This window comes from Salvelinus fontinalis, chromosome 15 (genome assembly GCF_029448725.1).
Source record: "Salvelinus fontinalis isolate EN_2023a chromosome 15, ASM2944872v1, whole genome shotgun sequence".
NCBI lineage: Eukaryota > Metazoa > Chordata > Actinopteri > Salmoniformes > Salmonidae > Salvelinus > Salvelinus fontinalis.
In genome coordinates, this window is record NC_074679.1 from 38,770,255 (window position 1) to 38,783,002 (window position 12,748).

At 43.2% G+C, this 12,748-nt stretch overlaps 1 protein-coding gene across 6 annotated transcripts in view; it reads left to right on the plus strand.

The window, feature by feature from the left end:
• The window catches only part of syne1b (spectrin repeat containing, nuclear envelope 1b), a 145,967-nt gene that overhangs the window by 31,191 nt on the left and 102,028 nt on the right, over positions 1 to 12,748 (plus strand). For all 6 annotated transcript variants that reach the window (XM_055863726.1, XM_055863731.1, XM_055863727.1 and 3 more), the window contains 16 exons: positions 48 to 206; positions 498 to 662; positions 922 to 1,056; positions 1,344 to 1,502; positions 1,804 to 2,012; positions 2,869 to 2,977; positions 3,212 to 3,376; positions 4,774 to 4,941; positions 5,268 to 5,444; positions 5,805 to 5,945; positions 6,176 to 6,336; positions 7,016 to 7,166; positions 7,433 to 7,563; positions 8,655 to 8,751; positions 9,165 to 9,263; positions 9,641 to 9,828. In XM_055863726.1, coding sequence (XP_055719701.1) covers positions 48 to 206; positions 498 to 662; positions 922 to 1,056; positions 1,344 to 1,502; positions 1,804 to 2,012; positions 2,869 to 2,977; positions 3,212 to 3,376; positions 4,774 to 4,941; positions 5,268 to 5,444; positions 5,805 to 5,945; positions 6,176 to 6,336; positions 7,016 to 7,166; positions 7,433 to 7,563; positions 8,655 to 8,751; positions 9,165 to 9,263; positions 9,641 to 9,828 — 2,414 coding nt within the window. The remainder of the gene's footprint in view (positions 1 to 47; positions 207 to 497; positions 663 to 921; positions 1,057 to 1,343; positions 1,503 to 1,803; positions 2,013 to 2,868; positions 2,978 to 3,211; positions 3,377 to 4,773; positions 4,942 to 5,267; positions 5,445 to 5,804; positions 5,946 to 6,175; positions 6,337 to 7,015; positions 7,167 to 7,432; positions 7,564 to 8,654; positions 8,752 to 9,164; positions 9,264 to 9,640; positions 9,829 to 12,748) is intronic.

A 12,748-nucleotide genomic window follows, 5' to 3' on the forward strand; every position in this document is an offset into this window, starting at 1 on the left:
GTAACCCAAAGTCTCTAAACTCTACTACCCTGGTTCTGCCTTTCCAGGAGCTGGTGACCTTCACCCAGAGCTGTAAGAAGTGTCTGACAGTGATTGAGAAGAACCATCAGGGCATCCAGAGAACCCTGGACAGCAGTAAGACCCTACAGCACATGGACATGGCCCTGCTGCAGAAGAGAGTTGTTGACCTGCAGGCGTCCTCACGGGTACTAGACATGACTATACATGGCACTGCAGGCTTCACGGTTAGGTTAGGGCTGTGTGTAATTTTGGAAATGACTGAATAAACATAATCGATCTTGATCAATCAAATCATGGGGGTTTTGATAGAGGAAACGTATGTAGCGCACTGTATAATGTGAGGGAGAGAGCACCTGAATGATGTAGATACGCTATGCAGCATGTCCAAATCAATTCAAAATAACTTTACTGTCCCTGAAGGACATGATGGTGATGATGAGACTGCTTGTGAGTATGTCTGTATTTGTGTGTCACAGGCCATGATCAAGGAGTCCACTGACTGGAGGAAACACATGGAGGCCAACAGCAGCTTAATGAAGAGGTTTGATGAGTCCCGTGTCGAGCTGGAGAAGGTGCTCAAGGTGGCTCAGGCCTCTCTGATGGAGAGAGGCCACCCAGAAGACCTGCTCAGAAAACACACAGTAAGACAAGAGCTTGCTCATGGATAGGACCAGGGTTTTAGATGTTGTTTGATCTGGACTTAGCCTGGTCCCAGATCTGTTTGTGCGACCTTGCCAACTCTTATGTTTAATGTTTGGCATGACAATGGCTGCACACTTGGCTGCACAGCACAAACAGACCTGGACCAGGCTAATCTTGTCTAGGGAATCAGTAGATAAGGGGAGGAGGGGTAGGATCATAAGGAAAATCTCAGTGACAAATATTTGTCAATATTTGCAGGAGTTCTTTGGGCAGTTGGACCAGCGGGTCCTCAATGCGTTCCTGAAAGCGTGTGATGAGTTGACAGACATCCTGCCAGAGCAGGAGCAGCAGACTCTGCAAGAGACAGTCAGGAAACTGCACAAACACTGGAAGGTTGGTGCCATGTTGACAAAAAGGACACGTACTAGCTATCATAATCATTCAAAGCCTATCAAATTCCTCTTCAATGTCTTGTGCACTTCGTCAGTCCTGGATAGACCTTCACTGCATTGTATAGTATGTTCAGGTTAACAGTGAGACTGAAAGAGTCCCTCACTCTTTCCTTCTTTCCCTCCCTCCCTCCCTCCCTCCCTCCCTCCCTCCCTCCCTCCCTCCCTCCTTCCCTCCCTCCCTCCCTCCCTCCCTCCCTCCATCCCTCTTTCCTTCCCTCCCTCTCTCAGGATGTCCAGACAGAGGCGCCCTACCATCTGCTGCAACTGAAGGTAGAGGTGGAGGGAAGCAAGCTGATGGTCTCCCTTCAGGAGTGTCAGTCAGAGCTGACCAGGGAGAACAGACACCTGGCTGGCATGGGGAGCGAGAGGCTGGTCAAGGAACACCGGGTGAGACGGGTTGATGGCTGTGGTCTCCATCCTGATCTAATAGTGATCTCTATTGCATGGTGCAACTCAGTTTGCTTTGCCGAGATCACATGATCTGGCCCATATCAGGCAGTGAATGTGTGGGGACTGTCACTCTACCCTGTAGAATAAAACCTATCACAATCACAGTGCTGGCCCACAGTGCATATTTCAGAAATTGCATTTCATGACATAAGTTATTGTTTCATGATTGTCAATGTATTTGGCACTTGATGTCTCCCTGTGATAGAGTTTGTCACGTTAACAATGTACCTTTCTGCAGGGCTTCTTCAGAGAGAAGGGTCCTCAGTCTCTGTGTGAGAAGAGACTACAGCTGATGGAGGAACTGTGTCAGAAGCTCCCGGACAGAGACCCAGCCCACCAGACTCTGGACAGCTCTAAGAAGGCCTACTCTGAACTTCGGGAGGAGATAGACAGCACCCATCACAAACTGATGCATCACCCTGACAAGTGGAAGGACTTTAACACTAGGTAATAAGGCCTCACAAATGATGCTGATCCAAGACTGTCATGATGATGATTTGTATGATCTTATTAATCATCATAACGTATCATTTTGTTTTGTTTTTGTTTCAAGTCCAAGGACCTTTTCTGCCTTTTCGTAGTCACTCATTACTCACTATCCATATTTATGCACTGACTAATAACAAACCAGGGGCGTCAATTGGGTTTGGCAGAGTATGGCAGTTGCCATACCGTAGCGTAGCTCAACAACAACAATTTAAAATAGGCTACTGAAATCATTCCAATCCTGATTAAAAAGGGAAATGCAGTTTAGCGGATAGAAGGGCAGGCTTTTTTCTGGCTGGCTGAGCGGTGGGAAGTCTTTAGAGCGCATTGAGTCGAGGCATCTGCTGTGAACAGCGCAACTTTTCTCTTAAAACAGTGCAGAGGTGGAAGATGGCTGTAGATGGCTAGGTAACTGCTGTTTGACTTCACATGAAACTAAACTAGAGTTTTTAATCCCGGCACTAAACTAGTGAGCAGCAGCAGCTAATTGCTGTATGTTTGTAGAATGATAAATCCCCTATATCGACTGAAGGGAATGAGGCTAGGTGATAGTGGCTGTAGTAAATGTTGCTGGTTTTTGCTGTTTTAGAATGTTGAAATTGTGTAGAAATACATTAAATGAGCTTAAAAAATGTATTGTGTGGGGGGATCCCCCCTTCCTCAACCACACCCACCCTGTCACTTTGCCATACCCTAGGTTTAGCTGAAATGACGCCACTGTAACAAACCACTAATCTATTTACTATTTAAACCTAATGAAAACTGAAATTTTGGGTAGATATACAGTATGATCATACTTTGCCCATCTTCATCCCAGGTTCTCTGAGCTGTCAGCTTGGCTGTCGTCTAAAGAGAGCCAACTCAGACTGCTGAGGAAGCGAGCGAATGACCCCAGCAAGTACGGACAGGTCAAGTCCACCATTACAGTAAGTTGGAGTCCCCCTGTGTGTACGACAATGCATATACTTTATGTTTTAAGTACATCAGGGTCGTGTTCATTAGGAACCAAACTGACATAAATGGACTAAAACAGGGAGGGAATACCTGGACTTTCCTTTTCAAAATGTTTTTCAATGGTGCGCCCTACTCATTATGACCCTGTTGAGCTAAATACACTGTACAGAACAGTAACCATTGACACCTTACTCTCCCTTCTCCAGGAGCTGAGGAACGATGCAGAGCTGCAGGAGGGGAACCTCGGCTGGCTAAAATCCCGTCTGGCTGTGCTGATAGAGATCTCCTCTGAGACAGATGCACAGAGGCAGGCTGGGGCCCTGAATAAACTTTCCACCAACTTCAAGGGCCTCCTCTTCTATCTAACTGAGGTAAGGAAATTAAGCTTGGGAAGGGCATTACATTACATAAGGTTTGTTCCACCTCGAAAAGCACAAAGAATAGGAGTTTTGACACCCAGTATCTCAGATTGTTTGTAGTATGTAGTTAGAAACAGATTTCTTTTTAAAGCTAATAGCAGGAACAGCACCATCTAGTGGTCAGAACCTGGTGAAACCAGAATTTAGGATGGAACATAAACCTAACAACTTCAATGACTAATTTCTCTGAAGATGGGGAAAAACATCAGCAAATTCACTGAGAATAGATTACATAGGTTGAAGAAGCAATACTCCAAGCCGCAGCTCCATACTACTTGTCAGACATAGATAACTGATACTGTATACTGGCTTTTATGGTGGGATTGGCATGGGGGGTCCGTTGGTGGCTTTTGTCCATTTATTTTGAATTCCTCAAGTCTTACTCATTGTTAAAAAAAAGTTTGTTACAAATCAGATGTTAAGTACTATATTTGTTGAATAGTATATGAATCCTATCAATTAAAATGGCTAATTTGGGTGCAATCAATTAGATGCATTTCTCACACATCAAGTTATATTTATACAAAATAATGTTGCATACATGCTAATCGTATGGGTTTCTAAGTAAATAATTGATTTCAAAACAATCTGAGGTGTTGGGTGTCATGGCTTGCTGAAATGCCATAACTTACTTACTTAGTTCTCGTCGTCCCAGGTACTGTAGGACATAGGGCTGCAACCATAGTCAGAATTGCATGTAGAACTCTATGGCTGCAACACTCTTCTGTCGCTGAAGTCTGTCTTTTGCAACCGTTTGTCCCATGAGAAGCCTATCTCCTCCAGATTAGTCGTCCTCATTAGAGGTCCTAGCAGTGTCTATCTGGATCAATCCTGGAGCTTAATTATTCTATGAAATATAGTCTGTCTTATTGAAGAATAGTCTAATATAAATCAACATGCTGTAAGCCAGGTAGCCAGCGCTGTAGCATAACCCTTGTCCGGGCCACACAGTCAGAACCACAGCATTATATTGTACCCACATTCCTGATACTCTCCCTCTGTGGTTTCATCATCGATCCACTACTATCACTACCTTAAGGTGATATGTTATCGATTGTTTGGGTCGGCTAGGGTTCCTTATCACTGAGTGAGGCTGTTACGCTTTCTTCTGTGTTGTCTCCAAGTCTGTTTTACCAACTTACATTGTCCTTATACCAAGAGTTGTTGAATATATTTTCTTCTTTAGTTTGCTCCACTGTTCTTGCACCTTGGTTTGAATGTGAGGTATCTCAGTATTTTTTGGTGTCTAAGTCATGTTTGTCCATGTTTAAGTCCTGCATTTGTTTTGTTTGGAAATGGGAATTCAATAAAAAAATTAAAAAATATTCTCTTGTGTTTTTGTCTCCCAGTCTGAGAAGTTGGTGCTGGCGGTGGGGGACTGTGTGCAGTTCAGGGAGGAGGTGCGTGGAACGCTGGATGAGCTGGTGCAGGGTCAGCAGGAGGTACACCAGGAAGTGACCAGGATACTGGACTCTGAGACTGTCAGGGAGGCCCAGCAACTGCTCCAGGTTCACCAGGTAAGTCGGACTGGAGTGGAGCACCACTGGCTGTCTATGTTAGATGGATAACTGGCCGCACATTGCTTCTGATTAGATTGAGCTACTCTCAAAGGTTTATGCGATGTAAAAAGATTGAGTTGGAGCAACAAACGTTGCCCTGGCTGTTGGAACTTTACATTGTATTCATTAAAGAAAATTATGTTTTTTGTGGTTGTTGGAAATGTCATTTTTCTTGTCATACTGAACAGTCGATGCATCCTTTTTTCAAACAGTAATACAGTATGTGACATGTAAAGCATGACATTCCAACACTTACACCTTGATTGTCTCTTGTCTGTGTGCAGCAACAGCTGAAGCGTCTGCGGATGAAGAGAAAGGATGTGCAGCAGCAGATCACCAGGGGCCACCAGCTACAGGCTGAGGAGGGGCTGGGGGAGACCTTACAGCAGGACCTACAGAGTCTGGAGACAACACTCGGCAAGATGGACCACACCATGGACTCACAGGAGCAGGAGTTAGAGGTGACCTCTCTCACCAGAATGTACTGTCTGGGGTTATTGGAAATCCTCTTGCACAGTGTTCCAGAGCCTTAGGGTCAGTTTCCTAGACACAGATTAACCTTAGTTCTGGACTTAAAAGCGTATTTAATTGAGATTGTCCATTAAAAGTGCTTCTTAGTCCAGGACTATCTTTACCTGTGGTATTTTTGCTGTGGATTAAAAATAACCTGTCTACTCAAGATGTAACAATGCAGACCATATCAGGGTGTTAATAAGTGTACTGACCGTCCCCATTTGTTCATCTGTCTATTACCTGTGTGTCCCTGTTTGTCCCCAGGTGTCAGGGTGTCTGTGTATTGAATGTCTCTGTTTGTCCCCCAGGTGACCCTGTCTTCGTGGCAGGAGTTTGACAGCCAGCAGAGGGCAGTGCAGGAGTTTGTCACAAGGGCCCGCTCTGTCGTGGACAGAGACCTCAACTACAGCAGCCCAGAGAGCCTGGCTACTGATCTGGACCAGGCCAGGGTGAGTGAGAAGTACATTTTGTGAACATTTTAGTGTGGCATTTGACACTTTTGAAGGATAGTTGACAGTTGTCAGGGCTGTATCATGTCTTTACATCAAAGGTTTGCTATTCGGGCTACATGTTGAGATGTGAAATTAAGATTTTAAAACCTTTCAAGAATAATTCAACTTAGTCATATCACAACGGGTCAGTGACATTACGACTCTCACATTCTCCATTGTCATAACAGGTCCTTTTAAAGCAGAGTGACGCAGAAGCCTCCACGGTGAACACCTTGTTAAGGAAGGCAGCAGAGATCCAGCTCGGCCCAAAGAACAGCACCCTGCTACAGAAGCAAGCCCGCTCCCTCAGTGAACAACTGGACAAAGTGGAGGCTGGCCTCAAGAAAGAGTAATACAACACCTCCTAGTCGAGGTTCTGATCTGGGCCTGTATTCATAAACGCTCTCGTAGTAGGAGTGCTAATCTAGAATCAGTTTTGTCTTTTAGATAATAATGATTAGCATTACATGGACAAGGAGAACATGACCCTAGATCAGCACTTCTACTCTGAGAGACTTTATGAATACGGGCCCTGAGTTCTATTTGTTGTGTTGTCTACCTACATAGTTTTATTATATTAGTGGTTCACAACTGGTTTTCCCTCAAGACCCAAATTGAACCGGGTTGTCTCAGTCGCGACCCAATATTCGCATCACATTTTCATTCAAATGTTATGCACTGGGAAAGATAGTGTACTATTTTGACAGTAAATGTTAATCATATTCTTAATGAAGAACATTGGTAAACTCACTGGTTTGAGACCACAAAATCAACAGAATATGCTTATATTGAAAATACGGTGATTGAAGAAAAATAGTTTTCAGAGATTAAATGATTGTAAAATGTAGTTTCATTATAATTTCTACACACATTATACGTGTTATTAGTCATGAAAGTTCAGACCGAGTATTTTTTCATCCCAGCAAAAAAATACATAAATAAAAAGTCTGACACCTGCGACCTATTCAAAACCTCCCGGTCTACCAGCTGAGAATCACTGAGCTAAATTAATCGTTCTCCTTTTCAAGTGTCAAGGCCCTTGATGGGATGAAGACTCAGTGGGACCGGTTCGGGACAGAGTTTGAGGCCTTCTCCTCGTGGATCTCTGAGAAGGAGAAAGAGCTGGATGCTCTAAAGAGTTCTGCTGCTCCACTTGGACAACAGATCAACACAGTCAAGGTACTGTCAGCAACCTCTGCATTTCATGTATGTTTCAGCCCGTTTTCCCGAGACCGTATGCACTACATGTTGATTGCTTAGAAGATTTTCCATCTTTGATCCAAATCCGGGACAGATCATTTCAACAGAGCACTCATAACTTAACTTGAATGACCCCATTCCAACAGTAAAACCTTTGTTATTGATCTGACATTTGAGAAAAGTGATAATGAATCAGCGTTAGCATTTAGTCGCCTAACAATCTCTATCCTACCCTCTCCTCCCAGGCGGTGGGTGTGGAGCTGGGGGACAGGGCGGAGGTGTTCTCCCAGCTAGAGGCAGACTCCCAGGCTCTGGCCAAGTTTATCTCCTCTGGGGAGGCAGCCCGCATCAAGGCCCGGCTCACCCAGATTGGCAGGTACTGATTTGTGGATGTTTTTACCTACCTTGGTTGAATGCACTGACTGTAAAAATCTAAATGCGATGTAAATGTGCATTTATCTGGATAAGAGCATCTGCTAAGTTACAGAAATGTTAATGTAATGTTTTTAACAAAAATAATTGTTTTGTAAGCAGCATGAGTCGATGGCGTTACAGGCTGGTGGCGGTGGTGTAATGGTGTGGGGAATGTTTTCCTGGCACACGTTAGGTCCCTTGATACCAATTGAGCAACGTTTGAACGCCACACCTTGTACAATCCATTCCCCAAAGAATATACAGTAGGGCGGTTCTGGACGCAAAAGGTGGTCCGACCTGGTACTACACTGAGTGTACAAAACATTAGTACATTCATAAAATTGAGTTGCACCCGTTTTGCTCTCAGAACATCGTCAATTCGTTGGGGCATGGACTCTACAAGGTGTGGAAAGCGTTCCACAGGGATGCTGGCCCATGTTGACTCCAATGCTTCCCACAGTTGTGTCAAGTTGGATACCCTTTGGGTGGTGGACTATTCTTGATACACACTGGAAACTGTGAGCATGAAGAAACCCAGCAGCGTTGCAGTTCTTGGCACACTCATACCAGTGAGCCTGACACCTACTACCATACCCCGTTCAAAGGCACTTACATCTTTTGTCTTGCCCATTCACCCTCTGAATGGCACACAGACACAATCCATGTCTCAATTGTCTCAAGGCTTCAAAACCCTTCTTTAACCTGTCTCCTCCCCTTCATCTACACTGATTGAAGTGGATTTAACAAGTGACATCAATAAGGGATCATAGCTTTCACCTGGATTCACCTCGTCAGTCTATGTCATGGAAAGAGCAGATGTTCCTAATGTTTTATACACTCAGTGTAGATCGGTATACCTAATATACTGGCCACTGAGTATATATTGACATCTTGTTCTGGAACCTTTTACAAGCATTTCGCTACACCCGCGATAACATCTGCTAAACATGTGTATGTGACCAATAAAATGTGATTTGATTTGATTTGAACCTATGTGTTTACCTTTTACGTTGTCCTACAAAAAGTTGCAGTGTATTATCTTTTCATCTTCAGGTACTGGGAGGAGCTGAGAGAGAGTGTAGACCAGTTAAATGGACAGCTACAGGAGAGCTCCTCCACACAGCACCGCTTCCACACCAGCCTTGAAGAGGTACGACTGACAGAAAGAGTCTTCGTTACTTCGAGTCACCTCGGGAGAACGAGACACCACTGCTGGAATTACCACTAGCTACCTATATGTCACCTCTAGAATCAATTAAAATATCCCTTAAAAGGATACTTTGAGATTTTGCCATGGAGGCCTTTAATCTGCTTCCACAGAGTCAGATGAACTCGTGGATACCATTTTTATGTCTCTGTGTCCAGCATGAAGGACGTTAGAGGTAGTTTCGTGAGCCAATGCTAACTAGCGTTAGCGCAATGACTAGACGTTTATGGGTATCTGCTGACTCAGGGAAGTAGATAAAGGGCCTCATTGCCAAAATCCCGAAGTATTCCTTTAAAGGTGTTGGAGCAGATGATGAATGTCAAAGTCAATGATTTTCTGAATTATTTTAATTAAAGGCCCAAACAACTCTTGGTGATCTCCACGAGAAACTGGACCATCCTGTCACTTCCTGTACCTCCTCGTCAGAGACCTACAAAGGACTCCAGAACCACATGGTATGTCTTTCATTCACACTGGTTTCATCATTACGATATCTTACTAACTACTTATTAAGTAGTTAGTATCTTACTAACTACTTATTTAATTACTTACTTAGGCTAGTTCATTATCTTAATTTCATTTCAGACATAAGACCACAATTGACTCCCTCTACTGTTTCTTCTCCTCGGAGATACACATTTTTAGCTTTAAGGTTGTACATTCAGATCACCTCCCTGGCACACTGCCACCTATGAGGTTCTGCCATTTGACTGGCAATATTGTCTCGCTGTCTTTTCCCTAGTGTTGTATTTGCAGCGCTATATATAATATATGGTGTTGTATTAGTAAAATGTTCCATTTCATTATGTGGTTCTTGCTTTCTATCCCCCAGGATGTGTGCCAGAGCTTGGAGAGGCTGAAGGCAGCCTTCTTGTCCCTGTCTGCTGGGGCACGTAGACTCAGTGACAGGGAGCAGGCTGAGAGGGCCGTGGCTGCTCTACAGACCAGCTACGACCAGAGTCTACGGCAGGCCAAGGACAAACAGAACACACTGGAGAAACTGCTGTCTCTATGGCAAAAGTAGGAAGGCTGGGCTGGAGGGAGACATTTTGGGCAGGTTTTTCCGGACACAGATGATGGATAGTCCTCGATTAAAAGCATCTAAAGAACCTCCATTGAAAGTGCTTTTTAGTCTAAAACTAGGCTTAGTATGAATCCGGGAAACTGGGCTTTTAGCTCTGAAACTCTAGTTTTTGTACATTTTTTAAGTGTCCCTCTTGTTCTTAAAGGCCCAGTGCAGTCAAACACATGTTTTATACAGTTGAAGTCGGAAGTTTACATACACCTTAGACCGATACATTTAAACTAAGTTTTTCACAATTCCTGACATTTAATCCCAGTAAAAATTCCCTGTTTTAGGTCAGATAGGATCACCACTTTATTTTAAGAATGTGAAATGTCAGAATAATAGTAGAGAGAAAAGTACGATCTTTGTCCCCATGTGCAGTTGCAAACCGTAGTCTGGCTTTTTTATGGCGGTTTTAGAGCAGTGACTTCTTCCTTGCTGAGCGGCCTTTCAGGTTATGTCGATATAGGACTTGTTTACTCTGGATATAGATACTTTTGTAGCCGTTTCCTCCAGCATCTTCACAAAGTCCTTTGCTGTTGTTCTGGGATTGATTTGCACTTTTCGCACCAAAGTATGTTCATCTCTAGGAGACAGAACACGTCTCCTTTTTGAGCGGTATGATGGCTGCGTGGTTCCATGGTGTTTATACTTGCGTACTATTGTTTGTACAGATGAACGTGGTACCTTCAGACGTTTGGAAATTGCTCCCAAAGATGAAGCAGACTTGTGGAGGTCTACAATTTTTTTTCTGAGGTCTTGGCTGATTTCTTTAGATTTTTCCATGATGTCAACCAAAGAGGCACTGCGTTTGAAGGAAGGGGTTGAAATACATCCACAGATACACCTCCAATTGACTCAAATAAGAAATTTGATTTGATTTGATTTGAAATGATGTCAATTAGCATATCAGAAGCTTCTAAAACCATGGCATTTTCTAAGGTGTTTAAAGGAACAGTCAACTTAGTGTATGTACACTTCTGACCCACTGGAATTGTGAAATAATCTGTGTGTAAACAATTGTTTGAAAAATTACTTGTATCATGCACAAACTAGCTCTCCTAACCGACTTGCCAAAACTATAGTTTGTTAACAAGAAATTTGTGGAGTGGTTGAATAACGAGTTTTAATGACTCCAACCTAAGTGTATGTAAACTTCTGACTTCAACTGTATATATTTCCACCCTGAGGTTGGAATAGGGCTGTTGCAGTGACCGTATTACCGCCACACCGGCAGTCACGAGTCATGAAGGAGGTAAAATTCCACGTGACCGTTTATTCACAGTAATTAGGCTTCTCCAAGCTCGGATGCTGCTGGTGGTCATTAGTAGCCTACCAAACTTGCTAACTGCCTGGTACTCAGCACTCTATTGTCCCTCTAATCACTCTGACATCGATGCAAATGTATTCGAATATCTAATCAAACACTTCATGAGAGCCCATGATCTCATATTGCGCAATATATAGGCTATGCAATTGCGAGAGAAAACAAGAGTGATGGCCTCTACTAAAAATAGGAGGATCAGCTTTCTATAGACTAGGCCTACTGTATTTATTTCTCAACTTTCCTGATATTAAGCACATTGCTTATATTTACAACAGGAGTATAGCCTACCTGGCTAGCATGAAAATAAACCACGATGTCACGGTTGTCGTAAGAACGGGACCAAGGCGCAGCGGATGTTGAGTTCCACATATTTATTGCAAAGTGAAACTTAAAGAAAATACAATACATCAAATAAACGGGCAACTAAACGTGACTACGTGGTACACAAGCACAAAACACAAACAATATCCCACAAAACACAGGTGGGGAAATAGCTACCCTAATATGATCCCCAATCAGAGGCAACGATAAACAGCTGCCTCTAATTGGGAACCACATTAGCACCAACATAGAAACAGATATACTAGATCACCCCCTAGTCACGCCCTGACCTACTACACCATAGAAAACCAAGGGCTCTCTACGGTCAGGGCGTGACACACGGGGAAAAGCGTCCGCCATTCGCTATTTAATTACATAGATGACATGTTTTTCCCCCCCCGCTGAGCCTGTTTTGATACAGGTGCATGATAATGGTTCATTCTAAATCAAAACAAATTTCACACATATATTATTTAGTATACGTAAAGACAATAATTAAGAATAGTCTGATGGGTGACAATATTAGCCTATCACTTATATATTATCACTTGTGAATGATGCCCAGCATAACATTTACATTACATTTAAGTCATTTAGCAGACGCTCTTATCCAGAGCGACTTACAAATTGGTGCATTCACCTTATGATATCCAGTGGAACAACCACTTTACAATAGTGCATCTAACTCTTTTAAGGGGGGGGGGGGGGGGTTAGAAGGATTACGTTATCCTATCCTAGGTATTCCTTAAAGAGGTGGGGTTTCAGGTGTCTCCGGAAGGTGGTGATTGACTCTGCTGACCTAGCGCATAAGAAACAATACGTTTTTCCCCGTCTTTTTCTAATCATAGTCATGTAGCCTAGCAAATAGGCCTATATGTTTTAATAAGGTTCTTAAAACTTCTTAAAATGAAGCACATTAATCCGCTTTACAAGGGGTGTAGAGCCCAAGTGGCATACAAAAGCAGCGCTTTTTTTAAATTATTTTTATTTCACCTTTATTTAACCAGGTAGGCTAGTTGAGAACAAGTTCTCATTTGCAACTGCGACCTGGCCATGATAAAGCATAGCAGTGTGAACAGACAACAACACAGAGTTACACATGGAGTAAACAATAAACAAGTCAATAACATGGTAGAAAAAAAGAGAATCTATATACAATGTGTGCAAAAGGCATGAGGTAGGCAATAAATCGAATAATTACAATTTAGCAGATTAACACTGGAGTG